The 20,326-nt window shown below is 33.1% G+C and overlaps 1 protein-coding gene and 1 pseudogene across 1 annotated transcript; both read right to left on the bottom strand.

The window, feature by feature from the left end:
* Nucleotides 1-6,976: 6,976 nt before the first annotated feature.
* LOC18041421 lies at nt 6,977-10,103 on the bottom strand. Its single transcript, XM_006431401.2, has 5 exons — nt 9,827-10,103; nt 9,147-9,323; nt 8,456-8,899; nt 8,027-8,136; nt 6,977-7,432 (listed from the first exon to the last, which is right to left on the bottom strand). Exons 1-4 carry the CDS (start codon nt 9,959-9,961, stop codon nt 8,050-8,052), a joined length of 843 nt encoding a protein of 280 aa, XP_006431464.1. The 5' UTR covers nt 9,962-10,103; the 3' UTR covers nt 6,977-7,432; nt 8,027-8,049.
* Nucleotides 10,104-12,604: 2,501 nt separating this feature from the next.
* On the bottom strand, nt 12,605-19,475 carry LOC112097638 (annotated as a pseudogene).
* Between the last annotated feature and the right edge of the window lie 851 nt (nt 19,476-20,326).

Genomic DNA, 20,326 nt, shown 5'->3' with positions numbered 1-20,326 from the left:
AGTGATGCTGCTTCCAACACAACATAAAACACAGCAAGTGCACGTTTCTTATATTTACCAAGTAGCGCACAAATCTGTTATAGACAAAGAATGCAATTATACATTTCAATCAATGAAATTGTATTGTCATTCATTAAGTGAAAAACCAATTGTAGGCAAAACTTTGATTTTCTTACCTTGATATATGAGACAATAACAGACATCAAAGAAGCATAATTTGATGCTTGAAAATTGAATTGGGGAACAATCGTATCAAATACCGTTACACCATGGCCACTGACGGTGGATCCAACACCTTGAATTGTTTCATGAAATCTTCTAGCCTCAGTCACATCTTCATTTGAAGGCAGACCCAGACTTTCAGTAAAGTGAAGTTCAGCTTTCACAGCAACAGATGCAGCTCTAAATAGTTCCTGTAACCACAGAAAGAATTTAGTTCGGTATCTTCAATTCAATTTCTTGATCATTTTGTACTATTCATCTTTATACTTCACTCTGCATTTAAATTCTTGAGTGTTAATTTTAAAAATTTCCCATTAGGCATTAGCCTCTGTGAAATTAGGCAAAGACCCAAATAAGTAAATACAAAATTACTTAGAATTAAAAAATAAATAAATAAAGCTAAACCCAAATTAACTTGAACCATAAGTTAACTAATAATTAAATAAATAAATAAATAAATAAAAGGAAGAACCGACTTGTAATTCGAGATGCTCGTCGAGATCGTCGAGCTTACGTAAGACTCTACGGCGGTTCTTGAGGCCGCTGCAGGCAGATCTCCATCTTCTCAAGGCTTTCTCCGACCTAATTTTCTGAGCATCGTCGAAGTCCTCCGAAGTCAATAGCTCGCTCATTTGTTTTCTCGTTGTGCTGCTCGGAAATTTTCTTTTCTCTCTTTCTGTTCTCTCTTTCTTCTGTGTTTACTGTTTTGTACACAACAAACAGCTTTCTATTCATTCATCTTTTTTAGCTCGACAATGGATTATTGGATATTTCCGAGTGAAGACAGTGTTGACTGGTCGTGCTGCTAACTCTTGCTCTTTGCTTTTCGCTTGGAAGAAAAAACAATTAAAAAAAACAAAAGAATCCTCCTTGTCCTTATCCTTCTTGTAACTGTAGAAAAAAAGTTCGTTTTATTACACATGACAAATAGAATGTGGAATGTGTCGTAGAGGTGGGTGGTGGTGACACTCGACAGCCAATTTTGGAAGAACATCCTTTGATTTAAGGATGTCTTATTGGCGGCACGTAGAATTTTATAAAGATAAAATTAATAACGTGAATAAATTTATGTTTTAGTATCTTGACATTGCTGATCTTGTACAAATTTATATATAATTTTATGTGCAAAATCAGTGGTACCCTTTTCGCTCAATAAAAAAATAATTATAAATAAATAAATAAGAAAACGAAACACTAGCTTGAGTTTTGAGTTGGAAAACACTGCGTAGTACGTGCAAGCTTGTTGAGTGGCTTAGCAGAGGCACAGTTATTGCTTTTCTGGTAAAACTGAAATTTACAGTGCTTCCACCAGTAGAAATTTCTTAGGTGACAGCATTTCAGTTTTCTCCCTGGCACAGGTGGAAGCTGTGTATGGAAAATATTCAAATAGCTGATCACAATTAGCTTTCTTATTACTCCATTTTAAGATTCCCAAAAAGTCAAACATGCTTAAGATGGTCAAAACCACAAAATATCAGCATCTAGCTGTACTGAAGCTATAAGGACTTCATTCTTGTCATTCTTCCAGCCTTTTTCTTCATCCCTTAGCTACCTTAATTTGAAATCTGATAATTATTTTGATTGTTTTGAGCTAATTTCTTGAGAATGGCTAATAAGGATTGCAGTGGACCACTGAAGCTTCGTCAGCTGGAATCAAAGAGCACTCACAACAAATAGTTACAGGATGACTTGTATTAGATGAATGCTGGAGTTGACTTTACTTTTTGGTGTTGAAAATTATTGATGGGTACTGATTTCATTTTAAGTTTAAGACTGAATTTAGATAATGAATAGTTTCAAACATTTAGAGTTGATACATGTATAACTTCATGTCAAAAATTTCAGTTTTGTTTGCTCGTATATTGTGTTGTATATAGTTGAAAATTTTGAGATTCGTTCTGTTTATGTGATATATCTTTTGTACATGCCAAATCAGGGGCACAAGTTTTGTAGCTTAAAAAAAAAAAGATATTTGATCATTTTTAGTAGTCATAAGTAATTGTCAAGTTTGAGCAACTCATATTTATTAACTTTCATACATATTTGACAATTTTCTATTGTCATTAACCTTTGGTGGTTTTAAATTACAAAGGTAAATTGGCTGTTTTAATAAATGTGACCATATTTGACACCGGAATGCCTTGCACTTTTTGATTGTCAAATATTAACTTATTTCACAATTTTAGGCTATCCAATGTATTCTATTTTCTTGTAATGGATATTGTTATTTTCAAAGTACAACTTTAAAGCATTTGGTAAATAGTTATAATTATAGTTTAAGAGAGAGTTGAGATAATTTTATCTCATGGTCGTATAAAGAAAAATCATATTACTTACTAGTTTTTATAAAATTTTTATTTATGTCGTATTTATCAAACACTGTAAACCATAATTTCATAGTGAAAGCTTTCATGTCATAGTAATTGTGGCTTAAAGCACCACAATAGGTAGTAGCAAAATGAAGGACCTGTTTGGTACTGCTTTAGGGCAATTGAGTGGCTTTAATGTTACCACAACAAAGCATTTGATAAACACTTGTAGCTGTGGCTTTTAACTCAAATTGAATTTATCTCATAGTTATTTGAAGAAAAACTTATACTAACACCTCCATTAGCTTTGTGAAAGCACTTCAATATCAAACAAAATTGAAGTCTTCATTTATTGAGCTTGATGTGTTTTAATTATTAATGTTTCTGGCAACTTTACATGAGATCACATCATAGCTTGATGCATAGTCATTATAATATACAATTTATATGGGCGTGCGTGTGTCTGTGTCTGTGTATATATATAACCATAAGTTTCATTAATACAATCAAAACATTTATTGAATATTTATAATTGGGAGTGAGTGCTACTACTTAACTGGTAAAATTTTGTGGAGTGATCCAAATTAAAGGTTTGATCTCACTTACGTGAGTGATGAGACTTAAGAGGATTAGATTATTACAAAAAATATAATTTATTTTTAATTTCATGAAATTACCAATTGTGAATTAAACTTATGTTAAAGCTTAAAACAGTTGTGCTTGAAAATTATTACAAAAAATATAATTTATTTCTAATTTCATGAAATTACCAATTGTGAATTAAACTTATGTCAAATCAATTAGCCATTGTTGTTTTGCTTGGAAAATAAAATAAAATCCAGAGAATATATACGAGTTCTCATGAAAATGACTAATCTTGAAGGCTAGGGAAGAGAGACTCAAAGAGGCTTGAGAAGTCTTTAAGTCAAGTCGTGTTTGAAAATTATTTAGTAAGAAATCGACAAATCATGGACATTATTGCCCGCCACATTAGGTTAAATTGGCAATATATATATATATATATATACAGTGGTTCTCTCACGCGGACACCCGCAACCTCAAAAATATGTGGACACTCACTTTTCGACCGTTGGATCCCATCAACGGCTGAATTAAGTCGTGATGTAAAGGCGTTCCTGGCATTTTCTGCGTGTGGGCCCGTCTTCAAAACTTTGGAAAAAAATTATCTTTTATTTAATGGGGACCACGTGAATATAAAAACACAATATACTAGTTTTAAATTTCTCTCTCTTCTCCCAACTCCATCTTCCAACACCCAAGAAGCCGAATCGTTGGATCATCTTCATCATCAACGGCAACGTGGCCGGAGATGACGCGTCCAACATGTTACTCTTCTAATTTTCCTCAGCTGTGGCTTAAATGCCTCATTTTGCTCCTCTTTCAAGAACTTTCAAGTTTCTTAAGAATGTCCTGGCCTGTGTTTTTTCTTCTTCAATTTCCGCTATTTTTGTTTTTTTTTTTTGGAGAAAATCTTCTGTTAGAGATACCTTTAAGCTTGATTATTTAGATGGGTCGTTAAGTCTTTTTTTTCAATTGGTAACTTACTGAAGCGTGTTTTCCTTCTTTTGCTTCATCTTCTTCGATTGGAAGGATAATTTTGATGATGGAAAGATGGAGAAGCAAAAATGGTGATGATGATGACTGTTTATTGATCTTTGAGAAAGTTAGTTTTGGTGGCAAAAGAAAAAGGAAAGGAATTTAAAAAATCTACATTCAAAATTCATCTGTGCGTGAGTGAGAGTACTGCCAAATCTCGTTGGGTCTTGGGTGTGGGGAGATGGAAGTGGGAGAAGAGAAAAATAAAAATAATAATATAGTATAGTGTACTTATAAAAAAAAAAAAATATATATATATATATATATAGTATATTGTATTTTTATATTGAGTAGTTTTTAGTTGGTCCCATTGAAAAAAAGAAATGATTTTTTTTTTAAGTTTTGAAGACCGGGCCCACAGACAGAAAATGTCAGTAGTTGTCTTTACTTTACAACTTAATTCAGCCGTTGATGGGATCCAACGGCCGAACGTGAGTGCCCGCATATTTTGAAGTAATGGGCGTCCGCGTAAAAGAACCACTGTGTGTGTGTATATAGGCAATGGGGTGGGGTAGGATGGGGGAGGCGAAGCCTATTAAAATTTTATTTGAGGATGGGATAGGAAATTCTCATAAAGAGAATGATTTATTCTCTTTATTTTATTTTTTATTTACTTATTTTATAGTAAGTATGGATAAATGATTTTAATAAATTAAAAATAAAAATAAAATTATTAGCACATTATAAAATATTTAAATTGTTAAAAAATCTCCAAAAGGTCTAAATAATATTTTGAAATAATATCAAAATTAAAAAATGTTTGAACATAGCAGTATCTTGAGAGAGAAAATAAAACATAATAATATTTTAGGATAAAATAAAAATTATAATATATGATTTTCTTCTAGTTGTAACCTATTTTTATTAGATAAAAATAAAAAGAAAATTTATTAACCAACATTTTAAGTGATAAAACAAAAATTATTGAATAGAGATGGCAAAATCCTCTACGGGTTTGAGGCCCCATGGAGCCCCATCCTAAATGGGGAAAATTTTGAATAATTTTTGGAGAATGGGGTGGGGAGTGGGAAAAAATAATCTCCAAATTCTTAACGAGGTGAGGTTTGGTTTTGTACTTCCCATCCCACCCCGACCCCAATCCCCATTATATATAAATATGTTTTTAATTCTTATTTAATAATTTTTATTTTATCAACTATAATGTTAATTAATAATTTTTTTAATTTTTTATGTAATATAAACATGATATGAATAAAAGATAATCCTATAATATAATTTTTTTTCAACTCTAAAACATTGTTATGTTTTTTTTCTCTTTTAAGGTATTGCTCTTTTCAGATATTTTTTAGTTTTGATCGCATTTTAAGATATTGTTTCAAACTTTTAGAGTTTTTTTTAAAATAATTTAAATACTTTATAATATGGTAATGATTTTATTTTAAGTTTTTAATTTTTAATTTACTGAAATCGTATATTTATACATACTATAAAATAGACAAATGGGGAATGGAGTGGAAATAGGAAAATCATTCCTCACATAGGGATTCACCATCTACACCCACTAAATTTATTAGGGAATGAGGTAGAGAATGGAAACAAAAGTTTTTAATGGGGTGGGGAATGGGGTAGGTCTCCCTACCCCCACCCCACCCTATTGTCATCCCTATTATTGAACAAAATGTAAAAAGAATTCATATTTAATGGGGATTGGGGTGGGATAGGGAGTACAGAACCAAATCTCACCCAATTAAGAATTTGAAGATTATTTTTCCTTACTCTATTATCTAAAAATTATTCAGAATTCACTCCATTTGGGGTAGGGACCCATGAGGTTAAAAATTTGTGGAGGATTTTTTTATCACTATATATATAGAGAGAGAGAGAGAGAGAGAGAGAGAGGCAAATTTTGGCCTAAAATTAACAAAAAAAAGAAATATTTTTAAAATAATCTCAACTAGATGAAACAATTAATTAATTTTTATTAAAAAAATTATTTTATGCATTTTCATGTTCATGTTTTTTAAGATAATAATTTTGTTTAATTATTACATTTTAATTCATATATCAATTTTTTTTTTCGAAAAAGCATACAGTATAAGGTATTGGTCCATGTAAATATATTTTCATGTAATCATGAGATCAACAAATTAATATCTTGTTTTTGTTCAACAAAGAATAAAAAAATGTAAGGAATAAGTTGAAATTAAGAAGTATTAAAATTAGTTGCAAAAAAAAAAGGCTACGAGAGTTCTAGCTGCTCGTAGGCTAGCTCTTTGAATTACTCTTGATCATCAAAACGAGAGTGATTGCTTCCCAAATTATTTCTGCCAAAACTGAAATTTACTCGCATTTCAGGATTCTCCCTGGCTTACTTGGTACAGTACGCAAAATATTCAAATAATAGATAGCAATGTGTTGTGATAGATATGCGGGTATCCACCTAAATCACCCAGATCAATGCAATCACTTGTGATGGGCAAATTTGATCTGCACATAGTGCTCACATCGCTTGGTACTATTGGAACAGAAGCATAAGCAAGAGATTGGTTTGTTAAGTAGCTAGAGTCCTTTTTTTAGTAAGGGCACCTACATTTTTTAAAATTTAGATTCGAAACTTTATAATGTTTTAAAAGGTTTTTTATAATCTTGTAAAATAATTTCTCAATAATTTAAAATATTATAAAATTCCGAATCCACAAATCCACATTTTAAAATATAAATACAAACATCCGCAGGCTGCAATAATTATAAGTAGCACAATGATAAAAATCACATATTATGCTACAAGCTACATCACAGGCCGATCACTTGCGTGAGCTTCCCACCACCTGCACACTCATCACACACCACCTGATTCGGTTATAAAAAGATGGGTGGCCTCCGTTTGTAGTAGTACACTTTCCAATTAACGGAATTAGAATTCAATTACAAGAATTCATTTGGTTAATATCATACAACACCTTGTCTTTACATTATCTATATACAAACGACCAATGTGCCCCCAAGACCAATGTGACCATTTATACATTCTCAATCGGAGTAATTATGTACACAATCGACCTTAAGATAATCTTGATTACATATAAATATCTACCTTATGATCTTTATGCACTATTCTGATCGAATGACTATAAAGCTATCAGGGAAAATATACCGTGGAACACAGTTATTTTGAAGGATAGTTTCCAAGAAAAATAACACAATTATGAATTTGATAACTGCAGAAATATGTTAGTTATATAAATCTCTACATAGTGGGGGCCGCTAATCTAACTTGTTGGTAAAATTTTGAAGTGGAAAACGATAGTTCCGGAGTTCAAACCCTGCACATAAAATATGGGGGAAATTTAGTTGCAGTTATGTTAAATAATAGTAATAATAATGATAATAATAAAATCACTTTTTTAAAAAATTCATATCACTTAGTGTACCGTTACCAAAACAATTAATTGGCACATCAAAAGTTTCTTCTGTGACCCAATCAAAACAGTTTCATTTATTCTTATTGGCATAATACAAGTTTCATGAATTTCAGGAATCACAATAACTTAACACCATCACTTAACCCCTCAGCGTGCTGTACAAATCAAAAGTTATTCAGAGTAATCGGAATTACACCTATGGCCAAAACTTGGACCCAATGTGCTTTTATAATCAAAATTGAAACCTATAATTATAGTCAGCTTGAAATCTGAATCAAATGAGCAAAGGGGGACAGATGCCTCCTCTAGACTCTAAGCATGAAACAATAATCAAATTTTCAGACTCCTAAAATAAGCTCTTGAAACATTACTCACAAACCCATCTATTAACATATATAAATTTTTCCGGCACTAAAACTTAAAAAAGAGAATTTGTGTAAATAGAATGAGAGAAAGAGCAAGCCTGAAGACAGAGTGAAGAACAAACATACGAACCTCATCTCTTAGAATCATCTTCATTAGTCATGAGAGGTCACCATCACCAGCATAGGCATGCTGCCGTTTGTTTCCGCATCCTCATTGCTAGTATTATTTGGCATATGAACCTAAAAAGACACAAATTATCAAAGATTTGATATCTGTACTCATTTGGCCATACATAAAGGATTTCTAAATCTACAGAGGCCCCTAGCATTATACATACAAATTATTAAAGCAATCTTTTAGAGACCTCATATGACTAAATTATTGACCCACACAATGCAATCTCACAATCTTTATATTTCCTTCTTTCCACAATATTGCAAAAGCTTACCGTCTCATGTAATTTTCTTTATAGTTGTAGGAATTCATAGTCATAGAGGTGATAAGTATGCGACTTCACCAAGTGCAGCTTCATTATTACAATTATGTTCACAAGCATACCTGACTATCAACAGCTGGGGCCGTATGCATGCTGGGATGGCCTGATGAATCAGAAACTTCCACATCATATTTGAAAGTAAACACAGCAGCAACTATAGCAAAGACTAGTGGGAAAACAGGTGTATTAAACCTGTTCTTGATACCCAATTCTGCCAGAATAAAATAAATGAGCGTAACAATCAACTGAACCAAAGAGAAAGATATTTCCAGTGCCATATGCAGTTTCTTCTGTGAATCCATTCCAGTGCCAGTTCTGGTTCTTCTCAGGGTCCAAGTATTCGTACCCATAATAACAGCAAAACCAAATGCTGACAATAGAAATGCAGCAAGAAGGTCGTCCCTCTTACTTTTCCCAAATATATCCAGTAAAAATGATGCTGTCTCCAACACAACATAAAACACAGCAAGTGCACGTTTCCCATCTTTACCAAATAGCTCACAAATCTGTAATATACAAAGAATCCAATTAGACATCCCAATCAATGAAATTGTTTAGTCATTCATTACGTGAAAAATTTCAAGCTCAGAGATTCGAGGCCAATTGTATGCAAAACTTTGATATTCTTAGTTCTTACCTCGATATAGCCAAATCCAAACAGGAAAATGGATACTCGAGCAATATTCAAATATCAAAAGAGCATATTTTCAAAATTAAGTGAGGAATAGAAGTTTCGGTATCAATTATCATTACATGGCCATTGACGGTGGATCCACCAACATCAGCGGGTTCATGAAATCTTCTATCTTCAGTGACAGGCACAGCCACACTGTATGCATTTGGTGGCGCATCTTCAATTGGATACAGATCCAAATTTTCAGTAAAGTGAAGTACAGCTTTCAGAGCAACACACACAACTCTAGCTTTTTCCTGTAACAAACAGACAGCCCTTAGTTCGGTATTGTAAATTCCATTTCTTAATCATTCCGTACTATTAATCTTTACTGTTCACACTGCATTTAAAATTCTTGAGTGTTGATTCTAAGAATTTCCCATTAGGCATTAGCCCCAATGAAATTAGGCAAACAACTATATAAGTAATACTAAATTACTACTAATTAGTAATTGGGGAAAATAACATGAATTCCGATTTTTTTTTTTGCATTTTTCTTTCCTATCTCTTCTTCGAAAAGCATAAAGAATACGTGATAGAATTTCAAAACTTTCATATTCAATTTGGCGATGCATTAAGTAAACTTTGGGTTTCATATCAAATCAAGAGTTACCGATTCAGTTCCACCGCTAATGCAGGGTCTACTGACCGGTCTTGAATTAGATTGAAAAGCCCGAGAGAGAATCGAATTCATCGTAAGCTAACCTAAATTAAATTGAATCATAAGTAACCAATAAAGAAAAAAAAAAGGAATATGGACCAGTAATTTGGGATCGTTAGCCTCAGACTCGTCATTCTTGATGAGGTCGGCGATCGTACGGAAGCTCTTGAGGTCGAGGATCCTACGGATTCTGGCGAGCCAGAAGATTGCAATGCCGGCAGATCTCCATCCCATTTCTTTCCCCACTCAGCTGTTTGGACTTTTTGTCTCTTTTTTTGTGATTATGCCAAGACTAGTAAGCGTCGGTACACTCTGACACACATTTATCTTGTCCTTGTGTCCGTTTAGGCAACTGGCTCGCTGTTGCTCTTTATATGTTGACATGTGTCGCTGTTGCTCTTTCTTCCTTCGAATCACATAAAGTAACGGGGAGCTTGCTGGTGAATCAAACTCATCAGTCTTAAAACGGCAGCGTTTTAGTGTGCCATGCCCATGGGCATTAAAAATTTAAAATTAAATTTAAAATTTAATATAAGCTCAAAACGGCAGTATCGCTATGTTGTTTAAACAAAACTTTAAGTGATGCACGTGATGGCCATGTGATCAAGCTTAAGCCAGTTCGGTAAAACCGTTACTCTACGTGTCAACATTCTGTACATTTTGGGTTGCTGGTTTGTTGCTCTGGTAGCTATAAAACTGACTGGTGTAACAGTTTTGATTCACAATTGTGTGTAAACAAGTTAAGAGAGAGATTAGAGAATAGATGGAAATTATTCTCTGTAGTCTCCTGAGTAAGCCGTGTAAAGATCCTCCATTGTTGTTCAATAAAAACTCTCCATAAAGCTTCTCCCGTGGACGTAGGTTGTGCCATTCTTGGTGCAAATGAACCACGTTATCGTTCTTTGTGTTGGTTGTGATTGTTTCTGTTCTTTTCAGATTTCTTGATTCTTAGTTTTAAAGAAGATAATTCTTGTGTTAATTGATTCTTTCTGGATTTAGTCTTCTCTTTGAACAACTTGTTAAAAGTTGATCAAAAGATCCTGAAAAAAATGATTGTTTCTTGCAAAGCTGTTAGCAGGTTCAATCACTTCAAGTAACTTTCTTCTCTCTTTTTTTTTTTCCCCATCAAAAATTAAACTTTCATCTCATTATCAATAAAATATTTAGTTACATGTTTTACCCACCATTTTCATTGAAATTACATTCAAAATGCTAGCATTATCCTTTGTTTTGTTACTTAATTGCCCTTAACTTCTCCAAAAAGACCAAAACACTAGCTTTCCAGTTTGCGCCTTCTTCCACTTCCAAACGCACAAAAGTTTATGGGCATTCGTGGATGAAAGTTTTAATTTGAAATTATCATCTCAACAGCGGCCGAGGAGGAGTTGTTTAGAGAAGCTACATTTTAGTAAATTCCTTTTACCTTTCCTTTATAAAAATAGCCTTTTATCATGTAATTTAAATTACATGAGGTTTTTGTTTTATTATTAGGAAAATTACCACTTTAAATTTATTCTGCCATAAAAAAATAACAATAGAGATTCTCATTCTCTGCATCTATCTCAACAGTGAAATTCCCCACCTACAAAAAATTCAAACACAAATCAAGTGGATCTGTACACTTCAATTGCGGACAAATTACCGTTTTTAAAACATTATTTTTCATTCTCAATTATTATTTAAAAAAAAACCATTTTTTATCCCTCCATTTTCATTTTCTCAAAAGCCAAAGATGCTGATATTTCATTTTGCTTCTTCATATGAACAGTTCTTATTTAGGCAAAGAACAAAAGAAGTAATACTAGATTGCCAAAATGACCAAAACACCAGCTTCCAGCCTTCCACCTTCTTCCCCTTTCAAACGCACAAAAGGTACTGAGCATGCTTAGAGGAAAGTTCTTATTTGAAATTATCATCTCAATTAGCGGCCAACAAGGAATTATTTAGAGAAGCTACATTTTAGTAAATTCCTTTAATTTTTCCCTTACAAAATAGCATTTTATCATGTAATTTAAATTACTTTATGTTCCTATTTTATTATTAAGAAGATTATTAATCATCCACTTAATCTATCCTGTTATAAAAAATATTATAAAAAATTAAATTTATTTAATTTTACGATGCATTTTAACAATTAATTGTTTCCAATTGCAGCCAAATCTCTCCGCTTTTCTTCATCTACCAATCCCAAATAGTAGAAATTTACTACTATTTCTACATTTTCCATTTTTCTGTTTTAGAAAATTTATTTTTAAAAAATGCTACCAAGACATTTTCCTTTCCATTTTTAAAATTACTGTTTTAAAAACACTATTTCCATTCTCAATTATTATTTTCAAAAAAACACCATTGTTTATTACTCCATTTTCATTTTCACAGTAGCCAAAGATGCTGATATTTTCACCATTGTTTAGAAAATAATATTTCATTTTAACGTGGTTCGATTATGCATAAAATGCACAATCTACATCTACGGGAGAAGCCACAGAAAAAGCTTTATTGATGATTCGAAATGGATTTTACAGAGATAATACAGAGAAAGGTACAGGGAACAAGAAGAATCTCTCTCACTTTCTTGGAATTCTCTGGAAAGCTCACAAAATCACACACAATCTGCTTCAACAATCAGCCTCTATATATCCAGTTATGAAAACCCAGATTGTACAGCCTTTGGACACGTGTGTAACGGCTTTATAACGAATTTGATTCCTTCCTCACATGCTGTCTCACGTGCTGCACTTAAGCTTGCCCAAAACGACTGAAAACAACGCCGTTTCTTCCATAAGACAAACGACGCGCGATTGCACGTGATCTATGAGTGAAAACACCACTTACTCAAACCGCTACCGTTTTGGAGCTTTGAGTTTTGAATTCATTTCACTCCAGTCCACACTTACAAAATACAGAACAGATAACACAAGCTCTAACAGAATTACTCCTAATGGATATAGAACCAAACGACACATCAACCATGTCAACATGTAGGTTAACCTCAAAGCAAACCAGTATAAAAAGCAAAGTGGCCAGATCTAATGCGAATCTCTCAAGGTTTGTCCAGTTATCAACAGGAAGGAGTTGCTTTAAAACATCTAGAGGCACTTGTTTATTCCTTTCATATTGTGAATTAGGATCGCCAAGGCAGCCACTGGATACATCAGAATCTTGCTCCTCTCCCCATAAGCTTTACAGTGAAGTTGCAAACCCAAATGGATATTTTATAAATGTATTTAAAAATTACTTTCAGTATGTCCATGATATTAAATCCAAACAAGAAATCAAACCCAGAACTATACAGGTTGCATTTAATTGTCTAATTTGGTGATGCTGCTAGACTACCTCTAAGATATACATAAACGTACCCCAAAGGATGATCAGACGCTTTCAAGACTGTATGATGTTATAACGAGGAGAAGGAAGTTACCTAGTAGTTTGCAGTGGCCTCTTTACAAATGGATGCTCCATTAGTTGTGCTGCAGAAGGGCGATCGTTTGGGTTAACATATAAGCATTTAAGAATAAAATCCCGGGCATCTCTCGATAATGAGTTGGGAACTGGTGGAAGTTCACCCCTGCCTATCCTGAATAATGCTTGCATCTGCCAACACACAAAATCAAGTGCTTTTAGGATGGTTAACAATTTTCAACTAGATTTCCGAGACTTGGCTTCTCGAGAGTTGAAGATTTAAATTTCCTGATAATTCAAGGGACACTAAGTTGGCGAGAGCTTTAATATTTCTAATGGTATTTGACCAGAAAATAAAGAATCAGAAAGATCTAGATAAGATAACCTCAACAGGTTGATGATTTTTTGTGGGACTAATTCGGAAGAAATGTATAGACCCAGTTTAAGGCAATTAAAGTTGTGAAACTAATTTTTCGATGTATATTAATCATTTATAATAAAATTTTGGTTCCACAGTACAAGATGTTCCTTGCGTATCTATTTTGCCATAGAATCCATTTTGGTTCATTGAATGGTGTTTATGTCTATGTAAGTATGTAACATTTTTTTTGCTTCAAGTATCCATGTAACCATTTTCAAAATCAAATGAATCTATGTGATTAATTTAATAAGAAAATAAATCTTTTTACGATAATATATTTTATAACTTAACTATTTTTGATATTTTTATATCAAGCACATGTATACCATAGAATGTATCCTGAAAAATTATAGTGATTGTCTTCTACTCATTGAATCTAAAATCTTAAGGGCCCGTTTAGTATTGTTTTTGAATCTGTATTTTCTGAGAATAAAAATGAAAATGAAAATAGTGTTTTGCAGTTGCTGTATTTCGAATTTAAGTATGCGTCTGGTATTATTTTCTGTATCCTGTATTTTAAAACTGAAAACAGTAATATGCGTTCAGTAGACACAATTGAAAATGATAAAAACTGAGAATATGTGTTTGGTAATACTTTTTTCAAAAACAGTTTTTACTATTAAGCATTTACATCATATTTATACTTATAAAATAATTATTTAGCTAATACATACACAAATACAACATAATAATTTAAAACAAAATTATTATAAAAAATTTACATGATGATAAAGTTTTAGAATTAACATTAATTAAAAAAAATTACATTGTCATTGTTTTTACATCATAATTAAGATATATATTACAACACATGATTTAAACAAAATAATTATAAAAAAAAACATGATAGACATTATACATTACGTATGTAATCATGTCACATAGAAGCTGCAATTCTATCTCTTGTAGCACTCATCTCGGTGACACTTGCTGGAGATAAATCAATATTAGTAAGTGGCCTACTAGTGTCTCCTTCTTCGTTGGTAACCAAATCTTACACATCAAAGTCCCCAAATAACCTATCATTATTCTTCATTGAATACACGTAAATTAAGCAAAGTTTAAATAACCCAAGTATTATATCCACATTCCCAAATACTATTGCAAACTATCATTGTTAAGTTATAAATGCATGCTCCCCAATCAAAAGGCTAGCTAAATAACAAACAGTAAATTCTTGTCACCATTTACATCCTTCAATGCAGCAAATTTCTCAAGTTGATTTGTTGGAGATGAAGGAACTAACAAAATGTAAATTCCTTGATCAATGCCACCAGCTTTTACTTTCCATGAAACCAATGTCATAGGCTTTGGATCATCAGCTTTTACAAATGTCACGTCTGGCTCCTTACAGCAAGTTTCATCTAACTTCAGTTTCCCAATCCAAAGTCCATAGTCCTGAGCATTTGCAACTATTTCAAGCAAATATTGTTTCAAGCATTTGCACAAGCAAATTTCACAAGCATCGGCTTTTACAAATCTTCGGTTTGAATAGTTCAGTCTCTTCAATTTGCTTCAATACTTGTTTCTGAAATACCAAACACGAAGCCTAAATATTAGAAAATAGAGATTTAATTGTATAAATCTTGATAATTAACAAGCTTTAATTACTTTCTCTATTTTACTTAAGAAAACACTGGCATATTCTTGTCTCCAAAACTTAGCAACACACTTGACCAAGTCTTTAAATCAAAGGACACTGATTTAAGTAGAACAAAGTGCAAAGTTTCAGCACCCTTTACATCCTTCAATTTCAAAGCAGGACATTATAAATGCAAAGAAAACATGAAGTTTAGACAATCTGTGTGCAGCCAAAAGGCTAGCTAACATTTCAAAATCAACCAAGAATGCCACCAAAATTCAATAACATATTTCCATAGCTTTCTCTTCTGATAGAATAATTGAAAAATTCCAACATATATGATGATGATATAGGTCCACCGAGATTAAAGCTATCATGTAAATTAGGTAAACCCAACCCAAATGAGATATAAAATAATCCAAAACCCAAATCACCATGACTAAAATAATTCAAAATCTAATTAAAAAAAATTAATAATTTACCTTGATACTCTGCTACAATTGTGTGATGAAGCTCCAATGAAGGATTTATCAATGGAGTCCGGAGGCTGCAGCCTAGATTTATACGGCAAAGCTGAACAGGTTTAGCGTGCAGGCAGCAAAGACGAAGTACGGCGACGGTATTCTGCGGGCATTTACTCAAATAAAAAAAATCAGGAACTCACAATAGTAGAGACGGAGCTGACAGAGCAGTAGCAGTTGAGGCAGTCGAGACGGAGCAGCGACGGTGGCGGAGATGGAGCAATAACAGTGGCCCCATGAAGCGGCGGCGCCGACCAGTACAACAGCCGTTTTGGGCACATCCAGAGAGAGTAACCATTGTGAGTAGATCGCGAGAGAGAGTCGAAGAGATAAAGCACACCGAGAGAGAGTAAACGCTGTGAGTAGATCGGGAGAGAGAGTTGAAGAGATAAGCCCGAAGAGATAAGGATGAAGAGAGAGTCACTGGAGTTTGTTTTTTAATCTGTTTTTTAGTTTAGTTTTGGAATATGGCGATAACATGTTAAACACGTTCTCACTTTGATAGTTATAAAAGTGAATCTCAAATTATTTATTTTATAATTTGATTTTTGAAATCCAGCCACCGAACACGTACTAACTTAAATTTAGAAAAGGAAAATGAAAACAAGACCTCTAAAATGATACCGAACGGGCCCTAATGTTTCAAGTGTTGCGTTAGGCTCGATCACCGGTGATAACTAAGATGGTGCTGGAAATCCCAACCCTTGCAAGGCCTTTAGTTACTAAAGGAGTTTGCTAAATTTTTTTATATCATCACACAAAGAATTGAGATTACTCCATAAGTAAGTAACCAATTATTTCACATAACTATACCTTAATGCCTGTATGTGCTGAGTTGGCATTGTGGATTTGGTTATATGCCTCTTAAATGGAGTCTAAGGCTTTGTTTGGTATAATTTTTTTTAGTAGAATTTTTGTTAGTAGAGCTCTTACAAGTGAACGTTTTAACAAAAAAATTTAATTGTTTAGTTGTTAATGATTGCTTTTGTTAATAATTGTAAAATCAATTTAATATGTAAATTATTTCACGTCATATTATGAAAGAAATCAAATAAGATTATAAAATAAGTAAAGGATATTTAGACATGTTAATATTTTTTTTAAAAAAATTAACCTCTATTCCCAAAAAAATGAAAATTTAAGCTTTTACTAGTATAGACAAAATAATTTATTTAGTTTCAAAAACTCTACTTAAAAAAAAAACAACATTAAAAAATTTAAAAAGAGCTTATGAGATTGAATAACTATTTATATTTATTAGATAAAACATACTAAACAAAAAAAAAAAACAATATTTTTTGTTTCCAGTTGCGGCCAAATCTCTCAACCTTTTTCATCTACCAATCCCAAATAGTAGAAATTCACTACTATTTCTACGTTTTCCATTTTTCTGTTTTAGAAAATTTATTCTAAAAAATGCTACCAAAGCATTTTCCTTTCCATTTTTAAAATTACTGTTTTAAAAACATTATTTTCATTCTCAACTATTATTTTCAAAAAACACCATTTTTATTACTCCATTTTCATTTTCAGAAAAGCCAAAGATGCTGATATTTCATTTGCTTCGTCATATGAACAGATCCTCAGCGTACGCATAAAGACATATGCTGACAGAATTTACCTTTGAGCCATAAAATGCAACATATGAATTTTACAAATACTGATTTTTTTACTTCTGAAAAAGAGTTCTTTACACCAAATTGATGCCAAGCACTCTGCCCAGAAAGGAAAATCCTAACAGAAAAAACCTAGCCCACATGAAGGGAAGGAAACCTAGCAATTTAAATGCCACTGATCCGTCTGCAGGGGTTCCATAAGCAATGATAGAATGTGTGCGCCATCTCAGCTTCTCAGATGTTGCACCATAAGCAGTTGTGTCCGGTGCATATTCACCAAGAACGCACCATCTCTGTTTTCAGTGCCAAGAATTGCCTTGCAGGTAGATTCAACAGCAAAAAGATGCTTAGTGTTGTACTAACAGTTGCAAACAAAGGACACGCAAACAGAAGACACATACAAAATAAAGAACTGATAACACAAGCTCTAAGAGAATTATTCCCAATGGATATAGAACCAAATGATACCACAACCATGTCAACATGTAGGTTAACCTCAAAGCAAACCAGTATAAAAAGCAAAGTGGCCAGATCTAATGCGAATCTCTCAAGGTTTGTCCAGTTATCAACAGGAAGGAGTTGCATTAAAACATCTAGAGGCACTTGTTCATTCCCTTCATACTATGAATTGGGATCGCCAAGGCAGCCATTGGATGCCTCAGAATCTTGCTCCTCTCCCCATAAGCTTGGCAGTGAAGTTGCAAACCCAAATGGATATTTTATAAATGTATTTAACAACTATTTTCAGTATGTCCATGATATTAAATCCAAACAAGAAATAAACCTAGAACTACAGGTTGCAGTTAATTGTTTAATTTGGTGATGCTGCTAGACTACCTCTAAGATATACATAAACCCCAAAGGATGACCAGAAACTTTCAAGACTGTATGATGTTATAATGAGAAGGAAGTTACCTAGAAATTTGCAGTGGCCTCTTTACAAATGGATGCTCCATTAGTTGAGCTGCAGTAGGCCGATCATTTGGGTTAACTTGTAAGCATTTAAGAATAAAATCCCGGGCATCTCTCGATAATGAGTTGGGAACTGGAGGAAGTGCACCCCTGCCTATCCTGAATAATGCTTGCTTCTGCCAACACACAAAACTATGCAATAACTAAACAGCATATCAAAACTAATGCAACCTTTTATAAATCACAAACAAGAAAAAATCGGCATATAAATAAAGCATGGAAAATTATGAAAAGAAAATCAGTTTTAATATATGAAAATTTTTACTTACACCTTCCAAGTGAGAGTATGGAGGTCGATGGGTTATCATCTCCAACACAGTACACCCAAGGCTCCATATATCAGCAGTTAGCCCATAGCCGTCGTTCTTTAAATTCACAACCTAAAAAGCAAAACTAATTTTCTTAACCTGGAATGTCTAATACAAACATATTTGGTATGTGTCAATACGCGTTACTGAGAGTCAGTTTCCAGGTTTTTGGTGCTACGTACTGGGTGATATTTTGATAAATGTGTACAAATACCAACTATAGGACTAAAGTTATCTACATCTGAAATAAAGAGAGGTTTTCTCTCGTCAACTTCAAATGAAAGGGAGCAGACAATGTTTCAAAACTCAAACGAAAGAAGGTAGAGGATCTGATTTACAATCTTTAAAGCTATACAGAAGGCAAGCTACAGAAAAATGAAAAAAATAATAGAAACACAGTAGTGTCAAATTCAAAAGTTAACCTCCTAAAAACTGTGCCAAACATGTCAAGCTAAAAAGTTGCACTTAAGCTGTGTAAAAAGAAAAAATCAGATTTTATGTGTTTCAGAGCTCTCAAATTTGACAATGACCAAAAATCAATGGTTATAAACAATTAGATCAGCTGAACCTTGAGACCATGCAAATTCGGTTATAAATGATGGACATTCAGAAAACAGATCAGATTTTATCTATATAAATCAGACAACAACAGAAGAAGAAACCTCAGGGGCCATCTAGAATGGTGTTGCTTTGCAGGATTTCACATCATTCATTGTAGTTGCCTGAAAAGATCAAATATATTGCAGCAAATACAGTAGCATTCACAAGTTTTACAAAGAAGGGGAGAGATTAACTACCTTTGCCAACCCAAAATCCGCAAGTTTTACTGATCCACTAGCATCTACCAATATATTTGCACATTTGATATCCCTTGACAATGAGAAGAGACAAATTTTAAAAGAGATACGTATAACAGAAGCAACTTTTCAAGTGCCGTTGCCAAGTTCACCTGCCACAATTATAATAGACCAAAAAATAGACCAGCTATGTACCTGGCCTGGAAATCGATTTCATTTTTTCACTTTTAAAAGTAATTCACACAAGCTATTTATTCATCTCCACACGCTTCCTAACAATTTTCACAAGTCTGTAAACAATCAGTGAGCTATCTGAATGAGCATTTTTATAACATTTTGCTGAGAGAAGAATTTCTTACTCTCATCAACTGAGATTCACCTTGTCTCTAAATCGATCCCCAGTACATGCACTAAGAAGATATCAGATTATTATTCTGTTGAAACTTTGTAGCTGCTAAGTTATGATTAACACTTGCAAGATGATAACAGTTAAGCAGACTTTCCGTCAATTCCAAATAACAACCTCCATTATTGCTATCTTCTGTGTAACCTTGATTGGAAACAATATCCATGATTTGCAGCAACTGAGAATGTAATTGTCCTTGTGAGGGATTAAAACTATCAGCAAATGGTGATGATTGCAATTTTTTCTTCAAAATGCATATTCGACATGGTTAGCTGTTTACAAAACATCCTACCACATTAAATGCTCTTTCATTATTTCTATACTCTTTTACCTTTTTCTCTTTGCTTCTACCGATTTTATCAATCTTTCCTCTACAAAATCTCATGTCTAATACTATCAGGAAATTATAAACGAAGTCTCAGCAATAAAAATGCTTAATAATATGCATGTTTGTAGTCTAGTTTTAAAAATTGAGCTCCAAAAAGCTGCATTTTTGGAAAGAAAACAAATGTATAATAATCACATATTGCAGGCAAACAGCAAGGGAAAGAACTGATTTCCTACCTGCATTAAC

The sequence above is a fragment of the Citrus clementina genome, unplaced genomic scaffold (genome assembly GCF_000493195.1).
Source record: "Citrus clementina cultivar Clemenules unplaced genomic scaffold, Citrus_clementina_v1.0 scaffold_5, whole genome shotgun sequence".
Classification (NCBI taxonomy): Eukaryota; Viridiplantae; Streptophyta; class Magnoliopsida; order Sapindales; family Rutaceae; genus Citrus; species Citrus x clementina.
The sequence above is the reverse complement of the archived record's forward strand: the minus strand, read 5'-3'. Positions and strand labels throughout refer to the sequence as shown.